At 43.5% G+C, this 23,950-nt stretch overlaps 2 protein-coding genes across 6 annotated transcripts in view; one reads left to right on the forward strand and one right to left on the reverse strand.

Moving 5' to 3' along the window:
* TASL (TLR adaptor interacting with endolysosomal SLC15A4) overlaps positions 1–2,914 on the reverse strand; it is a 71,626-nt gene extending 68,712 nt beyond the window's left edge. The window contains exon 1 of one of the 2 annotated variants that reach the window (XM_056556141.1): positions 2,852–2,914. The gene's annotated coding sequence lies outside the window, so the exon portion shown is untranslated. Of the gene's footprint in view, positions 1–2,663; positions 2,744–2,851 lie in introns of those variants that run through there. The other variant, XM_056556140.1, reaches the window with a different exon arrangement.
* Positions 2,915–2,934: 20 nt separating this feature from the next.
* Positions 2,935–23,950, forward strand: part of GK (glycerol kinase) — a 100,541-nt gene continuing 79,525 nt past the window's right edge. For all 4 annotated transcript variants that reach the window (XM_056556136.1, XM_056556139.1, XM_056556137.1 and 1 more), the window contains exon 1: positions 2,935–3,138. In XM_056556136.1, coding sequence (XP_056412111.1) covers positions 3,061–3,138 — 78 coding nt within the window. In that variant the 5' untranslated portion in view covers positions 2,935–3,060. The remainder of the gene's footprint in view (positions 3,139–23,950) is intronic.

The following is a 23,950-nucleotide window of genomic DNA, read 5'->3' on the forward strand; positions in this document are numbered from 1 at the left end:
GTTGATCACTGGTTTCTTATGAGAAACCAGTGATCAACATAGAAGATCAGTGTGTGCAGTGTTATAGGTCCCTATGGGACCTATAACACTGCAAAAAAAAAGTGAAAAAAAAAAGTGAATAAAGATCATTTAACTCCTCCCCTATTAAAAGTTTGAATCACCCCCCTTTTCCAATAAAAAAAAAAACACAGTGTAAATAAAAATAAACATATGTGGTATCACCGCGTGCGGAAATGTCCGAATTATAAAAATATATCATTAATTAAACCGCTCGGTCAATGGCGTGCGCGCAAAAAAATTCCAAAGTCCAAAATAGTACATTTTTGGTCACTTTTTATATCATTTAAAAATGAATAAAAGTGATCAATAAGTCCTATCAATGCAAAAATGGTACCGTTAAAAACTTCAGATCACGGCGCAAAAAATGAGCCCTCATACCGCCCCATACACGGAAAAATAAAAAAGTTATAGGGGTCAGAAGATGACAATTTTAAACGTATTCATTTTCCTGCATGTAGTTATGATTTTTTCCAGAAGTCCGACAAAATCAAACCTATATAAGTAGGGTATCATTTTAATCGTATGGACCTACAGAATAAATATCAGGTGTCATTTTTACCGAAAAATGTACTACGTAGAAACGGAAGCCCCCAAAAGTTACAAAACAGCGTTTTTTTTTCAATTTTGTCGCACAATGATTTTTTTTCCCGCTTCACCATAGATTTTTGGGCAAAATGACTGACGTCATTACAAAGTAGAATTGGTGGCGCAAAAAATAAGCCATCATATGGATTTTTAGGTGTAAATTTGAAAGAGTTATGATTTTTTAAAGGCAAGGAGCAAAAAACGAAAATGCAAAAACGGAAAAACCTCCGGTCCTTAAGGGGTTAAAGAGGCCTTTGAACAATAAAAGAAACAATCTGATTGGTTGCTATGGGCAACTGCACCACTCTTCCTCTGCATTGGTTTTGCTAAATCTTCCCCAGTTTAATTTTGCTGCATGCAACAAGACAACAGAGCTATTGTGTACACAAAAAAGTATGTGTTACAGTCTCTTATTTTATTTTTTTACATAAGTCAATGAGAAACAGCAGGTTATCAAGCTTGGGGTTATTTAGTTTGGAGAAAAGACATCTTAGGGGTGATCTGATCACAATGTACAAATATATGAATGGACAGTACAGAGATCTTTCTAGTGACTTTTATACCAAGGCCGGTAACCATGACAAGGGGGCCTCCTCTACGGAAAGAAGGTTTCACCATAATCACAGACAGAGATTCTTTACTGTAAGAGCAGTGAGACTATGGAACACTCTGCCGCATGATGTTGCGATGTCTGACTCAATAAACAAGTTCAAGGGGGCCCTGGATGTTTTTCTAGAGAGTAATAACATTAGAGGTTATGGATACTAGATTTATGGGGATAGAACATTGATCCAGGGATTAATTCTGATCGCCATATTGGGGTCAGGAAGGAATTTTTCCTCTGTCAAGGGGCAATCGGCATCAGCCTCATGGAGGGGTTTTTGCCTTCATCTCAATTAACACAGTAGGGTTTAGGTTGAACTTGATGGACTCTTTGGGGGAGATTTCACAAAACCTGTCCAGAGGAAAAGTTGCCCAGTTGCCCATGGCAACCAATCAGAGCGCTTCTTTCATTTTTAACAAGGCCTCTGCAAAATGAAAGAAGCAAGTTGATTGGTTGCTACGGACAACTTTTCCTCTGGACAGGTTTTGATGAATCTCCCCCTTTGTCTTTTTTCAACCTTACAAACTATGTTACTACATTAATGAATACGTTTTTTCCTAAAAAAATGAATGTGGGTGAAGATACCCTAAGATGTCTGTCTGAAGGCCATCATCCTGGCAGTCTGGGCAGATTCCTGTCACCTGTGAGTCAATAGCTAAAACAAGAAAGAAGAGCGCTCCAAAGCGTTAAACCGCCACTCCAGGGTCCAATTTAAAGTGGTAAAAAAAAACTACCGAAGGCGGTTGTGTGAACTCACACACAACAATGGTCTGCGTGGATGAGAGAGTACATCTGGTCTGCAGCCTCCCCGACCTAGGCAATATTCAACAGGTGAGGACTTCCAGGGGCGGCGGGGAATATCGGCGCTGGCCAAGATCGGACACGTCCGGTGAGTAAAAGATTTTTTTATTCAATTTGAATAAAAAATCTTTCACTCACCGGACGTGTCCGATCTTGGCCAGCACAGATATCCCCCACCACCCCTTGGAAGTCCTCACCTGTTGAAACCTGTGAGTCAATGGATGTAAATGCACTGTAATCACTTATAGGGTCACAAGCTTTAGAAACTGTGTTGCGCTGATATCTACCACTGTATGGGGGGTATTGGTCTGTGTATAGTCTTTATTATTTAGTAACTATATGCTGATATGTGGTCATTGTGTGGCAGAATTATTCTTTTTAATCCCCCCATGAGAATATCCTGCCTATGCCCCTTTTCTACATCATACTGCACTATTGTTTCCACAACAAAGAGGTTGCTGAGCAATGTTGGCTGGTATGTCTCCTGAGTACAGGTGTAGGCTGGCAGATATGGGACAGATGCCCACGTTAATGTCATCAAACCAAGTACACTTGTGACAGCCACTTGACTGGAACCTGTCAGACCAGTTTATCGCGCCCTCTTTGACATTACCACAGTGCCAGAACACGTGTTCCACACAGAGTTGGCGCCTAGAGGCGGAGCTCACTGTAGCCATACACGACGACCGGGCACCCAGCCCTAGATAGGGGTTGCCAGGCTAGACCAGGGTGCTCGCTCACCACAAGGTCATCCCCGTCTATCAGTGAAGAGCCCCGCGCCGTGACGTAACGTACACCTACACAGGCGGGCAGCAGACGCTGGTGACGAGCTGCAGGAAGGTCAGTGACGTCAGCCCGCACACCTCCAGCTCCTGATTGGTTGAGCCTGGTCAGCGCCCCGTGATGTCACGGGCTGTGTGGCATGGCTATGTGTGAGTCGGGCTCGCCGGGTATCGTGCATTAGGACTGGGAGAGGCCGAGCAGTCATCCCGGGTCACACTGTGAGCAGCATGGCAGCTACCAACAGACTTGTCCTGGGACCTCTGGTGGGGGCCATTGATCAGGGCACTGGATCAACCCGCTTTTTGGTAAGTAGGCACTGATAGGGACACCTGCCTGCACCATTCATTGTGAACATATGCATGACACTTGGATTGTCATTGTATGATCACGTGTGCCTGGCATAACACACTAGTGTCAAAACTGACCAGGCTGTAAATAGTTAAAAAAAATGTTTCTCAGCTCTGTGCCAGGCTATAGAGGCTTTGTCCTACATTCTATCATATTACTATAATAGTCACTGATATGGGATTGTATTTGAAGCTAGTGACTGTGCAAAGAGTGACGGTGGACCTCTAGATGTTGCAAAACTACAACTCCCAGCATGCCCGGACAGCCTTTGGCTGTCCGGGCATGCTGGGAGTTGTAGTTTTGCAACAGCCGAAGGTCCACTGATGTGTATAATGATCTTACAGGAGTTGTCAGTAACTTTATAAAGCTTTAGATGTCCATTGTACGGCTCTGCTCTCCACCAAATATATGTCCAAGAGGTCTAAAGAGGGTCTTCATCTCTATTAAAAGCGTAACTCCGATGATGGCGTTGCTGCAGGATACCTGGTTAAATCTCTCGCCAACTTCCTAGCTGGAGATTACAGTGATAAGGTACAGATTTGCCACAAGTCCCATAGACTTGCACAGGACTTCAGGCATATCCTTATCCAGATGACTTTAGCAGGATGGGTTGGGGCTACAAATTTGCGGAGACTTGCCTTCTTTTATCAGTGTTGTCTGGCTAGTTACTAGCCTGCTATAATTATTGATATGCGGTGGGAAAGGAGGGTCTCAGCTCTAATACCATAACTGATATTAATGTGGTAGAGGGTGTGAGATGCGGGGCAGATGGAATTACCCTAGGGGCAGATGGCATTAAACCCTTGTATTCGTGACGCCAGGGCGTGGTTTATCCTCAATACTACCCGAAGGTATAACGCTGGATCCTGGGTTAGGCACGGGGGGGCAATAATGACTCTGACGCCAAGTTACGGACAACAGTAGCTTTACTGAGTGATAGAATGTACAGTCTATACAGTGTAGCCAGGCCCACGGAGGTGACCAGTCACTTCAGAGACCTTAAAGGGGTACTCTGGCCCTGAGACATCTTATCCCCTATCCAAAGGCTAGGGGATAAGATGTCTCACTGCGGGGGTCCCGCCGCTGGGGACCCTCACAATCTTGTATTTGCCACCCACCTGTTTGAGCGGCATGCCGCGTTGCCAGCTGGCGACCATGGGGCCGGAGTATCGTGACGTCCATCACGCCCCCTCCCATAGACTTGCATAGCAAGGGCGGGGGGTGACGTCACACGGGGGCGGAGTCGTGACATCACGATACTCCGGCCCCGTGGTTGCCACCCGGCTGTTTGCGAGCTGGCACCGCGGCGTGTAGCTCAAACAGGTGGGTGGTGAATACAAGATTGCGGGGGTCCCCTGCGGCAGGACCCCGGCGGTGAGAGATCTTATCCCCTATTTGGATAGGGGATGAGATTTCTCAGGGCCGGAGTACCCCTAAGGGCTTGCCGTGACTTGTAGTAGATTTGGACAATTTTAGTGCAGGCCACTCTGACTTGACAATAGATGACTGACTGACTTGACTTGAGACTGACAATGCTGTGGTTGCAGCTAACTTGTAGAATTGTGGCTGCTGGACTGACTTGGGGCCTCCTATGGACTCCAGACACACTCTAGGACTTGACTGCACTGCAACACAGCAGAAAGAGAACAAAGAGACTCCTCCCAGGGCTTTTACAGACTCTGGTGGGGTCCCATAGGTCACCCTTAAATCACTGATACCTCCTGGGTTACACTCACATGACAATTGGTGATCACATGTTACCCTCTCAAAGTAATAACACTTTCTATATGCATTATACAGTATAACATATACGCAAACAATGTATACATCGGGGGACAGGTGTAGAGGGGGCCCAGGGCAGCAAGGGTACGGGGGAACAGCTCCTGTGCTGGGCCACCACATTATCTTTTAAACTTTAAAAGATAATGTGGTGGCCCACCACAAATTTAAAGTGTAGCTAGAAGGTAGAGTGGCTAACAGGCACTATGGGGCAAGTCAGTCGGTGCATGTGTGGAGTAATCAAGTGCTAGAGAACACCTGCTGCTTCAGGGATCTGATGTGGTGCAGATAGCTTGAAGAGTATTCAATGCAATAGCATATATGAAAGAATAGCGAAAGAAATCACACTCGCCATCCAGAAGATTCAAAGGTGCAAAACTTATTCCATATGAATATAAGGCAGCATACAATGAAACGTCAGTTCCATGGAGCGAGGAGTGAGAGCAGCCGCTCACCAAGCACGTGTGCCCCTGCATCTTCAGAGCTGCTGCTCTCACTCCCCTCTCCATGGAACTGCCGTTTCATTGTATGCTGCCTTATATTCATATGGAATAAGTTTTGCAAATTTTTTAACTAATATTTTGCAAATATATAAAATGTTATTTGCAAAAATGTATTATATAATTTAGATAACAGGTACATTTTAACATGTCTGTGTCACATGTCCGAAGTAAATTTTTCTGCTTGCACAGTGCTGAATCCTTTCCAGAATAGTGCTGGATTTACCGTACATGTTTAGTATTTGGTCCTCAGGAGGCCTGGTTTACACAATGGAATCTCAGCTGTTGGTGCTTGGATTGGGCAGACTGCATTTATGAGCGGATTTCACAAAAGAATGAACATGTTCATTCTTCAGTCTGCCATTTGAATTTCCATGAAATTTGGATTACCAGAGAATTCCACTGCAGAAATTAAGCAGTGAGCACACACCAAAAAACAATGGGAGGCTACTACACCAGCATTTCTGAGCAGTAATAATACGGGTTTTGTATGTGCTGCTTCGTCATCATATTTTGCACTGACTGGTGTGTTGTACATTCTCTGTATTAATGTCAGTTTGATTGATAAATTCCCTCAAGATGACCTCTAAACTACAAGCTGGCGGACTGTTTTCAGCTTCCAGACCATGTTAGGCTTCTTTCACTCTGTTGTTAGGACACGGCAGTCTGAGGGTCGGCAGGGGAACGGGGAAACCCGGGAGAAAAATTACTGCATGTGCCGTCTTTTTCTCCCGCTACAAAATAACGGCGCCCGAAGGATCCCATTATTGTAAATGTTACCCGTTATTGCCCGTTGTGCCCTGTCCCAATAACAGCTGTTAAAGGCCAAAAAAGAGAGCCTAACAGCTGTTTAACGGTTACTCTGGTGGAACACTTATTTTTTTATTTTTTTTATCTTAAATCAACTGATGCCAGAAAGTTAAAGGATTACTCCGCTACCCAGCATCCGGAACATTGAGTTCTGAGTGCTTTGTGCGGGCTTCCGTGTTCATGCCTGCACCCTCGTGACGTCCCGCCCCGTCATGTCACGTCCCGCCCCCTTAATGCAAGTCTATGGGAGGGGGCGTAACGACCATCACGTCCCATTCCCATATACTTTCATTGAGGGGATAGGCCGTGATGTCACGAGGGGGCGGGCGTGAACACAGAAGCCCGCACACAGCGTTCGGAACTCAATGTTCCGGACGCTGGGGGGCGGAGTAACCCTTTAAGCAGATTTGTAAATTACTTCTATTAATCTTAATATTTCCAGTACTTATTAGTGGCTGCATACTACAGAGGAAATTCTTTTCTGTTTGGATTTCTTTTCTGTCACGACCACAGTGCTCTCTGCTTACACCTCTATCCATGTCAGGAACGGTCCAGAGCAGGAGAAATTCCCCATAGCAAACATATGCTGATCTGGACAGTTCCTAAAATGGACAGCAGAGGTAAGCAGAGAGCACTGTGGTCAGACAGAAATGAAATCTCAAAAGAAAAGAAATTCCTCTGTAGTATACAGCCGCTAATATGTAATGGAAGGATTAAGAATTTGTAATAGAAATAATTTACTAATCTGTTTAACTTCTGGCACCAGTTGATTTAAAAAGAAATAAATGAAAAAAATTTCCACCGGAGTACCCCTTTAAGGGCAGGGCACAGGGGCAGTGTGAAAGTAGCCTAAGACTGCAACAAGCAGTCCACATAGGCGTGGGGGGGTTCTAATTTTTGCCATAAAGTCTATTTACCTTTTGATACCTTAGTTACCCTTGGATAGGTATGAGTTTTATTGATGCCTTAAAAAACTAAGTTAAGAAGAGTAGGTTTAAAGGGGCTTCCTAGTCCTTTGCATCCTGCTTTTGGTTAATAGGGGTAGTTGGGAAGCTGATAATAACCAAGGTATTTCTTTTGCACAATTTTTCCGGACTTGTGTAAACAGCATAGCTCATAGTGCTATATTATTTATGTTATTCCCATTAAAGCCAATGGGAGTTAAACTAATTGTATTAAACAGTCGTCTTGGCTGACACTTGATCTAAGGGTGCATTCACACACACAAAATGCGCTGCAGATCTGATGTTGTGGATCCACATTGGTAAAATTGGCAGCTGTAGATTTTATAAGGCAGATTGCACATGCAATTGCAGATTTTACAACTTTAAATCTGCAGTAAATCCTGTGTGTGAATGTACATTGGGGATCAAAAGTTTGGGCACCCCAGGTAAAAAATTGTATTAATGTGCATAAAGAAGCCAAGGAAAGATGGAAAATTCTCTAAAAGGCATCAAATTGCAGATTAGACATTCTTATAATATGTCAACAAAAGTTAGATTTTATTTCCATCATTGACACTTTCAAAATTACAGAAAACCAAAAAATGGCGTCTGCAAAAGTTTAGGCACCCTGCAGAGTTAATATCTTGTACTGCCCCCTTTGGCAAGTATCACAGCTTGTAAACGCTTTTTGTAGCCAGCCAAGAGTCTTTCAATTCTTGTTTGAGGTATCTTTGCCCATTCTTCCTTACAAAAGTCTTCCAGTTCTTAAAGATTTCTGGGCTGTCTGTCACACACTGCTCTTTTAAAGGGGTATTCCTGGCCAAAACTTTTTTTTATTTATCAACTGGCTCCAGAAAGTTAAACAGATTTGTAAATTATTTCTATAAAAAAATCTTAATCCTTCCAATAGTTATTAGCTTCTGAAGTTGAATTGTTGTTTTCTGTCTAACTGCTCTCTGATGACTCACGTCCCGGGAGCTGTGCAGTTCCTATGGGGATATTCTCCCATCATGAACAGCTCCCGGGACGTGACATCATCATTGAGCAGTTAGACAGAAAAGTTCAGAAGCTAATAACAATTGGAAGGATTAAGATTTTTTAATTTACAAATCTGTTTAACTTTCCGGAGCCAGTTGATAAATATATATAAAAAAAAGGTTTTGCCTCGAATACCCCTTTAAGGTCTATCCATAGATTTTGAATTATGTTGAGGTCAGGAGATTGTGAAGGCCATGGCAAAACCTTCAGTTTACACTTCTTGATGTAATTCCCCGTGGATTTCAAGATGTGTTTAGGATCATTATCCATTTGTAGAAGCCATCCTCTCTTTAACTTCAGCTTTTTCACAGATGGCATCAAGTTAGCATCCAAAATTTGCAGAAATTTTATTGAATCCATTTTTCCTTCTACTCGTGAGATGTTCCCTGTGCCACTGGCTGCAATACAACCCCAAAGCATGATTGATCCACCCCCATGCTTAACAGTTGGACAGAGGTTCTTTTCATTAAATTCTGTTCCCATTCTTCTACAAACGTACCTTTGCTCATTCCGTCCAGAAAGTTCCATTTTATCCTCATCGGTCCACAGAACTTGTTTCCAAAATGCATCAGGCTTGTCTATATGTTCATTTGCAAAGTTCAAACGCTGATTTTTGTGGTGAGGACGTAGAAGAGGTTTTCTCCAGATGACTCTTCCATGAAGACCAAAAGTACCATGCAAGTATCTCTTTATAGTGGAATAGTGTACCACAACTCCAGTATCTGCCAGATCTTTCGGGAGGGATTGTGCAGTCAAATGTGGGTTTTGAATTGTTTTTCTCACAATTATGTGAGCTGTCCTGTCTGATATTTATACTTGGTCTTCCAGATCTTGCTTTAACTTCCACTGTTCCTGATGACTGCCATTTCTTAAATACATTCCGAACAGAGGATATTGACATCTGAAAACATTTTGCTATCTTCTTATAGCCTTCTCCAGCTTTGTGAGCGTCAACTATTTTCAGTTTCAGATTTCTAGACAACTGCTTAGAAGAACCCATGGTGCTGATTGTTGGGGCAAGGTCAGATGAGTCTGGGCATTTAAAACCTTTGAGATTGACATCACCTGGTCTTCCCAGATGATGATTGAGAACAATACATGAGACACTGGCAGGTCTCAACTTTGCAAAGGGGCAGTACAAGATATTAAGTCTGCAGGGTGCCCAAACTTTTGCAGACGCCATTTTTTGTTTTCTGTTATTTTGAAAGTGTAAATGATGGAAATAAAATCTAACTTTTGTTGACATATTATAAGAATGTCAAATCTGTAATTTGATGCCTTTTAGAGATTTTTCCATCTTTCCTTGGCTTCTTTATACACATTAATACAAATTTTTACCTGGGGTGCCCAAACTTTTGATCCCCACTGTACCCTTAGGGTAGTGTCACACGGAATGGATTCGCAGCATATTTTACGCTGAGGATCCACTGATGACGGACCTTACAGTGTGCCTTGAATTGTGACTGCCTGCTCGTAGCGATCTGCAAGTTGCAGTGCGCATGCACAGTGTACTCGCAGACATTGCGGCAGCTCCCCCTACTCCCTGAGCTAGGCTGAGAGCATCTGCTATGTGTGCAAGGACATTGCGAGTGCGCGCAGGCACACTGTATGATCTGTCATCGGCGGAACCGCAGCGTTAAATACGCTGCAGATCTGTTCTGTGTGACCCTGCCCTAAAGATAGATGTGGGACCTGACATTCATGGTATATCCTGTGAATATGGATTCCAGACAGGTCTGGAAAGACCAAAGGTTGTCTTTAAAGGAGTAGTCTTATGCTGGAAAACCTGTACGTAGCCCTGGCTCTCCCTGGGAGCGGTGCATCGCTACCCCCGCTTGAAGGGCCCTCCCCTATAAGAGAGGCGAAGATAGCCGAACGACTCTTCTATAGAGATATATGAAGGGGGCGTGGGTGCCCCTGCTTCGAGCTGAGGTCATGAAGCACTGCTCCCAGGGAGAGCTGGGGCCCCGTACAGTAGATCCTGTGGATAAGGGATACATTTTCTGGCATAAGATATTTCCTTTAATGTGTTCGTCCAGAGTTGTGAGCCCAGGCAATCTTCAGCTTCAGTGTGGGGGGAGACAGGCCACGCTGGATGATACAGTTGCCAAGGCAACCGTACCACGCTCTGCAAAAGGTCCTGTTCAAAAGTGCTTAGCTGAACATGAACGTAGCTAAGCGTGGTATGGTTTCCTCAGCAACTGTACCACCCAACGAGGCCTATGTCTCCCACCGCTGGGGCTAAAGACTCTTTGGACGTCCTCTTTCAGTAGCTTTTTATGTAAACATAAGAGCATTTTTATAAACAGGATATTATATGTCCTTGAGTTTAGTATCTCTTGAGCCTCTTGTATGCTGCCCCCAGATATGGTATTGGAGACATGACAGATCACTGAGCATTTTAATAGTTTCTCTATGTCTCTGCAGCTTATCATACTTCTAATATCATCCAAAGATTTCGTTAAGCACCTGTTATGCACACGGTATTGACTTTAATACATGGCTCATTTGCTCTGTCCTATTTGCTGCACTTAACAGTGTAAAGGTTGCTGTCCAATCCTGAAGGACAAGTAGCACTCAGATGAGACGGCGTAGAAGGAAAGCCAGATATGTAGGCTCCATTGGCTCGTTGTACTATTTCAGATAACTAATGTTTTATGTGTCAAGAACAGGGAGTTTTTTTTTGTTGGCTTATAGTTCAAATGACCTATGTAACCATGTTGTAATAGTTAAACTTTGCTGCCCTTTACCCTAGGTTCTCAAGACTAAGTGACAGATCTCAACCTTGCTAGTGTCATGTTTTTGTTTGTTGCTATAAGTGCTTACACCCTGGATAAAAAAAAAATCCTCACCCGTGTATCCTGGAGTCTGCAGAATTCCATATTTACTTCCATACTCACACTGTACTCACATACTGTATTGATGAGTCCATAGGGAAAGGTTTTCTACTTTTATTTTTTTTTTCTGTTTTCACGAATAAATATTCCGTTTTCACATCCGATATTTTGGTTGTGTTTCATCTTATTTCTATCTGTTACTCTTAGCAAGCAGGCTCTGGTCTGTTCCAGCATTTGACATAATGAATATAACGTTTGGTAATGGTCTCTGACTGGTACTCTATCTATCCTGGCAGGGATTTCCTTTTATAGCCTGAAAACAAAACATTATTTTGAGACCTCAAAGCTTGTGGGCTAATGAATATATCATCTTAAAGTGTCTTATCTCCACTTAATCCTCTTTAATTTGTCTGAGCTAATATATAATGGTTAACCCATTCATATGCTTGTTAATGTAAAGGCAAACAGAGCCAAGATGCGTTTGTTAGGCCGCTGTTATAGGCATAGATCCACAAAGAAACTGTCTTAGCGAAATGTATTTAACTTGAGCGCAATAAATTAAAGGGTATCTCTCATGCTTTTTTTGACAAATGACTATTGTGCAGCTTTGCTCATGATAGTCATTTGGGTGCCTCTCTGCTGTATATTTCTATGCAACTGTGTCTAACAGAAGACCCAGTGCTGTAGAATCACATTACAGCGTGATGCTGGATATGGGTGCTGTGGAGACTGGTTGGGAAGCTTCATATATTACAGGAGTTATATGCTGCCGGGAGAAAGGCACTTGTGCACAGTGCGACATGATAGTGATTTTTTCAGAAAATTGACTATAGCATGAGAGGTATGCTTTAAAGGATACCTCCGGGATGTAACAACTTATCCCCTATCCTAAGAATAGGGGATAAGTGTTAGATGTCAAAAATGCTCGTTCCATGCAGGGAGCCAGGGTGCCGTTCGGGAGATCACTGGGGGCCCCAGCGGTCAGACCCCCTGCGATCTCCCGAATGGCGCCCCGGTTCCCTGCATGAAACAAGCATTTTCAACAGCTGCAGGAAGCGGTGGCTGCCCCCTCCATGTAGCTCTATGGGAGAGCTGGAGCGCTGCTTTCGGCAATCTCCGGCTCGGCCATAGAACTGCATGGAGTGTTGGCCGCAGCTTCGCGCTGTGGTCAAAAATGCTCATTCCACGCAGGGAGCCGGGGAGCCATTTGGGAGATTGCGGGGGGGGGGGGGGGGTCAGTGGTTGGTATCCCCAACCCGCCCCCCGCCCCCCCCCTTGCTATCTAACACTTATGTAAGTTTGTTACATTCTGGAGTTATCCTTTTAAAGGGTAGCTCCCACCATCTTTTTTTTTTTTTTTTCTGTCCCTGCCTATTGCCCATCTATCCCTAACCCCCTCCCTGCTTTAAATTATTTTTTTTTACTATATTAAAAATACCTTTTTGTCTGCATGGTAGTGCGCTCACTACCAGGCAGACTTCCCCAGCAGGCACCACGTCACTGATGCCTGCTGGGTCTGACACTTCCGCCCTTACTTCATCTATACTGGGTGCCTTCAGCTGTTTCACCACTACAACTCCCAGCTTGCCCTGACATCTATTGGCTGTCAGGGCATGCTGGGAGTTGTAGTAATGAAACAGCTGGAGGCACCCCGTGTTGAAAACAATGAATGTTGCCGCGCTACCCCCCCCCCCCCCCCCCGTGTTGAAAACAATAAATGTATTAACCTATAGATTCCCCTAGGGGAACCCAAAAATCCCTATTTTCCCATATACCTATTATCTTTATGGTATTCCCGCAAGCTTTATTAATTATTGAAAAAAGTGCATTAAAGAAAAACAGAACTTCACACCATTAAAATTATAGCTCAGCTGCAGCTCGGTCTTACTGCTTTGCTACTAAGTATATTGTTCTATATGTAGAGGCTTTCTGACTTGTCCTCTATTGTTCAGTCAGAGTGTTCAAGTAAGAAAGCCTCTACATATAGAACAATATACTTAGTAGCAAAGCAGTAAGACCGAGCTGCAGCTGAGCTATAATTTTAATGGTGTGAAGTTCTGTTTTTCTTCAATACACTTTTTTCAATAATTAATAAAGCTATAAAGAAAATAAGTATATGGGAAAATAGGGATTTTTTGGGTTCCCCTAGGGGAATCTATAGGTTAATACTAAAAGTTAACCCTCCATATACATTGGTCTAATCTAGTAAATGAAAACAATAAATGCTGGCGAACTACCCCGCTCTCCCCCAACCCCCGTTTACATTCATGATCCCCGCTCTATTATTCCATACTTACATACTGCAGAGTCCGGCAGGGGCGGCAGCAGCAGCGGTTTCATGTGCGGGAGGCGGGACCGGCGTGTCAGGGCAGGGAGCGAGCGCAGGCTGAATGAAAAAGGACCGATGCCAGGCCGCATCAGTCCTTTTTCAGGCGTGACGTCACGCCAGCCTGCAGCCGGCCACTAGGAGGGAGACCCCTAGTGGCCGGTTTTCAAACATAAATTAGAACATGTTAATAATAAAAAAAAAAAAAAAAAAAAAAATATATTAAAATATATTAGAGATATGTTGTAGTACATATGTACTACAACATATCAAAAAATAATGTTGATGACCGTGCCCATTTAAGTCTGTAAGGGTATGTTCATACAGGGTGGATGTGCTGTATGTTTTCTGCCACGGATTTGCGTACAAAAAACTCAGTGTACAGCAGCAGTGTACATGGAGTTTGAAGAAATATCTTCAACATGCTGTGAAAAAAAAAAATCTGACCATAAATTGACCTGTAGTGGGGATCTTCAATCCACAGCAAGCCAATTTTGGTGTCCGAAACATTGCAGATGCATTTTTTTCTTAAACCATTCACAAACTCTGCACCAATAGCCACAGCAATTCTGCGCCAAAATCCACACAAATGCACCAGTATGATGATTGTCAACCTATTTTAAAGGAGATCTGCAGCCATAGACATTTATCCCCTAGGATCTCCAGTACGGAGCCCCGGCTCTCTCCTGTGCAGGAGGAATGCTGGCCCCAGCATGATGCTGCGGCCGGCACGTCCCCCCCATGTATCTCTATGGGAAGGGCGGAGATGCAGTGTTTGTGCATCCCCGCCTCTCCCATAGAGCTGTATGGAGGGGCATCTCATTGACCTCAGTGAGGTTGACGACAAGCGCATTAGCCGCGCAGAGCTGCGGCAATGTCTGGTCCCTGTACGTGAGATAAGACAATCACTTATCCCCTATTCTGCGTATAGGGGATAAGTGTCTAAGACGGCAGTACTCCTTTTAAGGTCACACAGCAGTATTTTACTTCAGTATTTGGCTAGGCTCAAATCTGAAACTATCCCTATACATTAGCAAATTGGCTGACTGGTATGCTGAAATATACCATAGCGTACACCCAAAGGATCCATTGTTCTTGTTGGACCAAAATAACTACAGGTGGCTACGCTATAGCGCGGGAGGTAAGTAAAGGTTTGTTTTAATACCAGTCAACATATACTACAAGTGTATTGCTAGTTTTAGATGTGAACCTAGCCTTAGTAAGCCAAAACAATAGAAATACTTACTCTCTTTGTCTTAATCTTAGTTTTAACAAATACTTATCCAAAATACCGCCACATTTAGGCTAGGGTCACACTACGAAATTTCCGAGTGGGATTTCAAAGTGGAATTCTGCTGAGAAATTTTGGTGCAGCAAAATCCCATTTCTAGCAAAGTCTGGGCTTATTCAGTCAGCGTTGGGCGCACTTGTAATCTCCAGCTAAAAATTCTGTAGTGTGAACCTAACCGTATTGTATTTCCTCCTGTAAGGACTACTAAAAATGATTTCTATAGAAAATGGAGTGTTAGTCTATTATTGGGCTAAGTGAACAGTGTGTAAGCTTTTGGTGTGGCTATTCACACATTAAACTATGATAATGGGTTATCAGGGTGTGTGCCTTGAATCATATGTGAGGATATCTTGCTAGAATGAGGATTAAAGGAAATTTGTTCAGAGCAAGGTCTTGTCACCAGTGGGATACCTCAGGGATCTGTACTGGGATCAGTATTGTTTAATATCTTCATTAGTGATATCGCAAAACGTCTCGATGGTAAGGTATGTCTTTTTTTCTGATGACACAAAGATATGTAACAGGGTTGATGTTCCTGGAGGGATACGCCAAATGGAAAAGGATTTAGGCAAACTAGAAGAATGGTCAGAACTCTGGCAACTGAAATTTAATGTAGATAAGTGCAAGATAATGCACCTGGGGCGTAAAAACCCTTGGGCAGAATATAGATTATTTAACACAGTCCTGACCTCAGTATCTGAGGAGAGGGATTTAGGAGTCATTATTTCAGAAGACTTAAAGGTAAGAAGACAATGTAATAGAGCACCAGGAAATGCTAGCAGAATGCTTGGATGTATAGGGAGAGGTATAAGCAGTAGAAAGAGAGAAGTGCTCATGCCGTTGTACAGAACACTGGTGAGACCTCACTTGGAGTATTGTGCGCAGTACTGGAGGCCGTATCTCCAGAAGGATATAGATCCTCTAGAGAGGGTTCAGAGAAGCGCTACTAAACTAGTACATGGATTGCAGGATAAAACTTACCAGGAAAGGTTAAAGGGGTTCTCCGGTGTTTAGACATCTTATCCCCTATCCAAAGGATAGGGGATAAGATGCCTGATCGCGGGAGTCCCGCAGCTGGGAACGCCCGTGATCATGCACGCGGCACCCCGTTAGTAATCGGTCCCTGGAGCTATCACTATCACGCCCCCTCCCGTCGGCTTGCATTGAGGGGCGGAGCATGACGTCACACTGGGGCGGAGGCGTGACGTCACACGCCGCCGGCCCTGCGGTCGAGCATAATCAGACCCAGAGCAAACACGCTCTGGGGACTGATTACTAACGGGGTGCCGCGTGCATGATCACGGGCGTCCCCAGCTGCGGGACTCCCGCGATCAGGCATCTTATCCCCTATGCTTTGAATAGGGGATAAGATGTCTAAGCACCGGAGTACCCCTTTAAAGGACCTTAACATGTATAGCTTGGAAGAAAGAAGAGACAGAGGGGATATGATAGAGACTTTAAAATACATAAAGGGAATCAACACGGTAAAGGAGGAGAGCATATTTAAAAGAAGAAAAACTACCACAAGAGGACATAGTTTTAAATTAGAAGGGCAAAGGTTTAAAAGTAATATCAGGAAGTATTACTTTACTGAGAGAGTAGTGGATGCATGGAATAGCCTTCCTGCAGAGATGGTCACTGCAAATACAGTGAAGGAGTTTAAACATGCATGGGATAAGCATAAGGCTATCCTTCATATAAGATAGGGCCAGTGACTATTTATAGTATTCATATTATTGGGCAGACTAGATGGGCCAAATGGTTCTTATCTGCCGACACATCCTATGTTTCTATGTCTCAATTCGGGTGGATAGAGATGTATTGTACATCTAGGTTCTAGGTTTTTTTTTGCGCTGCCATTGGTCTTGTTCTGGTGTATTTATTTTTATTTTATTTATTTTTTTACATTTAGACAACCCCTTATTACCGTAAATTGTGCCTCAGTCACATAATTTTCTTTGTCATTCTTTCTCTGTAGTTGTGAAGTTTGACCTAGTATGATAACAACATATATAGGTTTTTCAATTCTTGGTTTTACAGTCTGCAGGACTCAAGGTTATAGAAACCTCAACATATCTACTGAATATTGTTTCTTGGTGATGAATCCTGCTGAGTTATAAAATAAAGTAATCTACAACATAATTCACACTTTACTTAAATTGGCACTGTCAGATACAAAAACTTTTTATATGTTGTACATCTTGGCAAAACATTAACCTTTCTAATATACTTCATAAGAAAATGCTACCGTATATACTCGAATATAAGCCGAGGCCCCTAATTTCACCCCAAAAACCCAGGAAAAGTTATTGACTCGACTATAAGCCTAGGGTGGGAAATACATCATCCCCCCCCCATGTCATTATCCCCCCCCCCCCCTTCATCATCACCGCCTGTCAATCCCTTCATCAGTGGTCTTCAACCTGCGGACCTCCAGATGTTGCAAAACTATGTTGCAGTTTTGAAACCTCTGGAGGTCCGCAGGTTGAAGTCATCATCCCCCCCCCCCTTAATCAGTGGTCTTCAACCTGTGGACCTCCAGATGTTGCAAAACTACAACTCCCAGCATGCCCGGACAGCCGTTGGTGTCCCTGTGCGTCGTCGTCAATGCAACATCACTGGTCCCTGCAGCATAGATGGCCCGTACCAGCTCACCCTTCCTTCCCACCGAGGGGAGGTGAGTAGAAAACAAAAGGGGGGGTCTGGATGATGACAAAGGCCGCAGTGGTCTTCAACCTGCGGACCTCCAGAGGTTTCAAAACTACAACTCCCAGCATGCCCGGACAGCCGATGGCTGTCCGGGCATGCTGGGAGTTGTAGTTTTGCAACATCTGGAGGTCCGCAGGTTGAAGACCACTGAGAAGGGATTGACAGGCGGAGAGTTCACTCGAGTATAAGCAGAGGGGGGGCCTTTTCAGCACGAAAAGTCGTGCTGAAAAACTCGGCTTACACTCGAGTATATACGGTATTGCCTTTTTATGGAAATCATGGCTTAAAATTCATGGCTTTGTCCAAGCTGAAGCACAGGCATGGACAAAGTCCAGTAAGTGAGGGTGGGCTAGTACTCCTCTGTGCTCTCTCCTGTCTGACAGGACTCCTCTGTGCTCTCTCCTGTCTGACAGGACTCCTCTGTGCTCTCTCCTGTCTGACAGGACTCCTCTGTGCTCTCTCCTGTCTGACAGGACTCCTCTGTGCTCTCTCCTGTCTGACAGGACTCCTCTGTGCTCTCTCCTGTCTGACAGGACTCCTCTGTGCTCTCTCCTGTCTGACAGGACTCCTCTGTGCTCTCTCCTGTCTGACAGGACTCCTCTGTGCTCTCTCCTGTCTGACAGGACTCCTCTGTGCTCTCTCCTGTCTGACAGGACTCCTCTGTGCTCTCTCCTGTCTGACAGGACTCCTCTGTGCTCTCTCCTGTCTGACAGGACTCCTCTGTGCTCTCTCCTGTCTGACAGGACTCCTCTGTGCTCTCTCCTGTCTGACAGGACTCCTCTGTGCTCTCTCCTGTCTGACAGGACTCCTCTGTGCTCTCTCCTGTCTGACAGGACTCCTCTGTGCTCTCTCCTGTCTGACAGGACTCCTCTGTGCTCTCTCCTGTCTGACAGGACTCCTCTGTGCTCTCTCCTGTCTGACAGGACTCCTCTGTGCTCTCTCCTGTCTGACAGGACTCCTCTGTGCTCTCTCCTGTCTGACAGGACTCCTCTGTGCTCTCTCCTGTCTGACAGGACTCCTCTGTGCTCTCTCCTGTCTGACAGGACTCCTCTGGGCTCTCTCCTGTCTGACAGGACTCCTCTGGGCTCTCTCCTGTCTGACAGGACTCCTCTGGGCTCTCTCCTGTCTGACAGGACTCCTCTGGGCTCTCTCCTGTCTGATAGCACTCCTCTGGGCTCTCTCCTGTCTGATAGCACTCCTCTGGGCTCTCTCCTGTCTGATAGCACTCCCCTGGGCTCTCTCCTGTCTGATAGCACTCCCCTGGGCTCTCTCCTGTCTGATAGCACTCCCCTGGGCTCTCTCCTGTCTGATAGCACTCCTCTGTGTCTGATAGGACAGGAGAGAGCCCAGAGGAGTGCTATCAGACAGGAGAGAACAGAGGAGGGCTAGCCCACCATCACTTACTGGACTTGTCCATGCCTGTGCTTCAGCTTGGACAAAGCCATGATTTCTATTAAAAGGAAATAACATTTTTTTATGAAGTCTATTAGAAAGGTAAATTTCTTGCCAAGATGTACAACATATACAGTCATGGCCGTAAATGTTGGCACCCCTGAAGTTTTTCAAGAAAATTAAGTATTTTTCACAGAAAAGGATTGCAGTAACACAGGTTTTGCTATACACATGGTTATTCCCTTTGTGTGTATTGGAACTAAACCAAAAAAAGGGAGGAAAAAAAGCAAATTGGACATAACGTCACCAAACTCCAAAAATTGACTGGACAACATTATTGGCACCCTTAACTTAATATTTGGTTGCACACCCTTTGGAAAAAATTACTGAAATCAGTCGCTTCCTGTAACAATCAATAAGTTTCTTACACCTCTCTCAGGCTGGGTTCACATCACGTTTTTACCAATACAGGACCTCATACGGCTGAGGGTAGCTAAAACCTTGCGCTCCCGTATCCCTGCCATATGCCGCCCGTATGTAATTAATTTCAATGTGCCGACCGGAGTGAAACGCTGACTCCGGTCGGCTCATTTTTGCACTGTATGTGGTTTTCCACCGTACCTCAAACCGTGGTCGACTACGGTTTTAGGTGCGGTGGGAAAACCGCATACGGGGCAAAAATGAGCCAACCGTATTTTACTGTAGGTACTATGTTCTTTTCTTTGTAGGTCTCATTCCGCTTTCGGTAAATAGTAGAATGATGTGCTTTACCAAAAAGCTCTATTTTGGTCTCATCTGTCCGTAAGACATTTTCCCAGAAGGTTTTTTTCTTACTCAAGTTCATTTGGGAAAATGTAGTCTTGCTTTTATATGTCTCTGTGTCAGCAGTGAGGTCCTCATGGGTCTCCTGCCATAGCGTTTCATTTCATTAAAATGTTGACGGATAGTTTGCGCTGACACTGATGATCCCTGAGCCTGCAGGACAGCTTGAATATCTTTGGAACTTGTTTGGGGTTGCTTATCCACCATCCGGAATATCCTGCATTGACACCTTTCATAAATTTTCTCTTCCATCCACGCCCAGGGAGATTAGCTACAGTGCCATGGGTTGCAAACTTCTTGATAATGTTTCGCACTGTGGACAAAGGAAAATCTAGATCTCTGGAGATGGACTTGTAACCTTGAGATTGTTGATATTTTTCCACAATTTTTGTTCTCAAGTCCTCAGACAGTTCTCTTCTCCTCTTTCTGTTGTCCACGCTTAGTGTGGCACACACAGACACACAATGCAAAGACTACATGAACTTCTCTCCTTTTTATCTGCCTTCAGGTGTGATTTTTATATTGCCCACACCTGTTACTTGGCCCAGGTGAGTTTAAAGGAGCATCACATGCTTGAAACAATCTTATTTTTCCACAATTTTGAAAGGGTGCCCATAATTTTGTCCAGCCCATTTTTGGAGTTTGGTGACATTATGTCCAATTAGCTTTTTTTCCCTCCCTTTTTTGGTTTAGTTCCAATACACACAAAGGGAATAAACGTGTATAGCAAAACATGTGTTTCTGCAATCCTTTTCTGTGAGAAATACTTCATTTTCTTGAAAAATTTCAGGAGTGCCAACATTTACGGCCATGACTGTAATGCGTTTTTTAATCTGACAGTGCCCATTTAATATTTGTAGTGCCAAACATCTTCACTAAAAGGATCTTTCCTGTATACATGGTTTAGCACAGTGCTTCTCAACCTTTTTTTACTGATTTTGTTGAGTATTAAAGGAGTTCTCCAACTGAAATCTTTTATTCCCTGCTGTGCCCGGGCTGTAAAACTATACATAATAAACTTTCACTTACCTGCCTACGATCCCCCGTTGTTCCGATATCGCCGCCCGTGCTCCGGTCCCTGTCAGCTTCCTCTTCCTGCGGGTCGGTGACTTCACTCTGCGCTCAGCCCATCAGCAGCCGCGACGGGACATTGCTACAGCCGCTGATAGGCTGAGCGCAGAGTGAAGTCACCGATCCGCAGGAAGTAGAAGAGACCGGGACCGGAGAACGGGACGGCCATATCGGAACAACGGGGGATCGTAGGCAGGTAAGTGAAAGTTTATTATGTATAGTTTTACAGCCCGGGCACAGCGGGGGTTAAAAGTTTAACTTGGAGAACTCCTTTAATGAATAGTAGAAATTATTAATCCAAATAAATATATGGTTTATGCTTGGGTTAGCTGCTAGTGATATTGTTCTTACTTTGGTTATAAGTTGTATTAATTCTAACCTTCGGTGCCGCTAGTGCATTAATGTTTCTAGAGCTGCGGCTAGAGGCACGTGAGACCTCAGTAGAAAAAGGTCAAAAGTTATCCCCATAGTAAGAAGTTATTCCAAATTCACAGGATATGGATAACAAGCCGTTTGGTAAGGGTCGGACTGCTGGGACCCTCCCTGATCCTGAGAACAGCCACAAAATGCCCCCCTGAAATTGCACCCCCACCCTCCAGATTGATTTGCATGTGTAAGGCCAGAAGGCCAGCACTCCATTTTTCAGCAAAACTTTTGTCACTGTTGTAGAATACTGTTTTTCAACCCCCCTTTTATTGGTAATGTTTTAATCTTTAGTGTTTTTTTTTTTTTTTTTTTTTTTTTTTTAGTGTTGCTTTAATATTTCTTAATGGCCTCTTTAGCAGAGTTTAATATTTGCATAATGGTGCAATTTCTTCTTTTCAAGTATCCTGTCAGTAAGTGAAGAAATACTGTATGACATGGGGTCATTGGATGAGAAGACTAATGCAGTTAGTCTTTGTACCATAACTTAACCCCTTAAGGACGCAGGACGTAAATGTACGTCCTGGTGAGGTGGTACTTAACGCACCAGGACGTACATTTACGTCCTAAGCATAACCGCGGGCATCGGAGCGATGCCCGTGTCATGCGCGGCTGATCCCGGCTGCTGATCGCAGCCAGGGACCCGCCGGCAATGGCCGACGCCCGCGATCTCGCGGGCGTCCGCCATTAACCCCTCAGGTGCCGGGATCAATACAGATCCCGGCATCTGCGGGAGTTCGCGATTAAAATGAACGATCGGATCGCCCGCAGCGCTGCTGCGGGGATCCGATCATTCATAACGCCGCACGGAGGTCCCCTCTCCTTCCTCCGTGCGGCTCCCGGCGTCTCCTGCTCTGGTCTGTGATCGAGCAGACCAGAGCAGGAGATGACCGATAATACTGATCTGTTCTATGTCCTATACATAGAACAGATCAGTATTAGCAATCATGGTATTGCTATGAATAGTCCCCTATGGGGACTATTCAAGTGTAAAAAAAAATGTTAAAAAATGTAAAAGTAAAAGTAAAAAAAAAGTGAAAAATCCCCTCCCCCAATAAAAAAGTAAAACGTCCGTTTTTTCCTATTTTACCCCCAAAAAGCGTAAAAAACATTTTTTATAGACATATTTGGTATCGCCGCGTGCGTAAATGTCCGAACTATTAAAATAAAATGTTAATGATCCCGTACGGTGAACGGCGTGAACGAAAAAAAATTAAAAAAGTCCAAAATTCCTACTTTTTTAATACATTTTATTAAAAAAAAATTATAAAAAATGTATTAAAAGTTTTTTATATACAAATGTGGTATCAAAAAAAAGTACAGATCATGGTGCAAAAAATGAGCCCCCATACCGCCGCTTATACGGAAAAATAAAAAAGTTATAGGTCATCAAAATAAAGGGATTATAAACGTACTAATTTGGTTAAAAAGTTTGTGATTTTTTTTAAGCGCAACAATAATATAAAAGTATATAATAATGGGTATCATTTTAATCTTATTGACCCTCAGAATAAAGAACACATGTCATTTTTACCAGAAATTGTACGGCGTGAAAACAAAACCTTCCAAAATTAGCAAAATTGCGTTTTTCGTTTTAATTTCCCCACAAAAATAGTGTTTTTTGGTTGCGCCATACATTTTATGATATAATGAGTGATGTCATTACAAAGGACAACTGGTCGCGCAAAAAACAAGCCCTCATACTAGTCTGTGGATGAAAATATAAAAGAGTTATGATTTTTAGAAGGCGAGGAGGAAAAAATGAAAACGTAAAAATTAAATTGTCTGAGTCCTTAAGGCCAAAATGGGCTGAGTCCTTAAGGGGTTAAAGCTATAGTCCAGGATTTTACTTTCTTCAACCTTAAAGGGGTACTCAAATGGAAACCTTCTGCTGTCCATTTTAGGAACTGTCCAGAGCAGCATATGTTTGCTATGGGGATTTTCTCCTACTCTGGACAGTTCCTAAAATGGACAGCAGAGGTCAGCAGAGAGCACTGTGGTCATGACATCAGAGAAATCTAAAAAGTAAAGCAGTTCCTCTGTAGTATACAGCCCCTAAAATGTACTGAAAGGATTGAGATTATTTAATAGAAGTCATGTACAAATCTGTTTAACTTTCTGGCACCAGTTGATTTAAAAAAAAAAAAAAAAAAAAAGTTTTCCACAGGAGTACCCCTTTAAAGCCCATGATGCCAAGTTATGATACTTTGTAATATGCTTCTATTACTTATTCATGCTATATGATGTTATATGCTATGCGCCACTTCATCCTATTTTCATGCATGAAACCCACACCAGGAAGTGCTGTAGTGCAATACTTTTTATTTGACTGTTGTCTCTGACATTTCCCAGCAAGCCATACGGCCAGAGACAATATGCTATACATCACATGTACTCCAGGGGACATGACTGTGCTGCAGTGGATGGGTGGATAGCAGAATGGAAGGGATTTGTTAACCCCTTGGGGACGGAGCCCATTATGACCCTAAGGACGGGAGCATTTTTTTTGCAAATCTGACAACTGTCACTTTAAGCATTAATAACTCTGAGATGCTTTTACTTATAAATTTGATTTCGAGATTGTTTTTTTGTGACATATTCTACTTTATGGTAGTGGTAAATTTTTGTCAATACGTGCATCATTTCTTGGAGAAAAATTCCAAAATTTTATGAAAAATGTAGCAATTTTCTAACTTTGAAGCTCTCTGCTTGTAAGGAAAATAGACATTCCAAATAAATTATATATTGATTCACAAATACAATATGTCTACTTTATGTTTGCTTATATAAAAAACACAGTATATGTACAGGCTATGCGTCTTAGCCA

This window comes from Hyla sarda, chromosome 2 (assembly GCF_029499605.1).
Source record: "Hyla sarda isolate aHylSar1 chromosome 2, aHylSar1.hap1, whole genome shotgun sequence".
NCBI lineage: Eukaryota > Metazoa > Chordata > Amphibia > Anura > Hylidae > Hyla > Hyla sarda.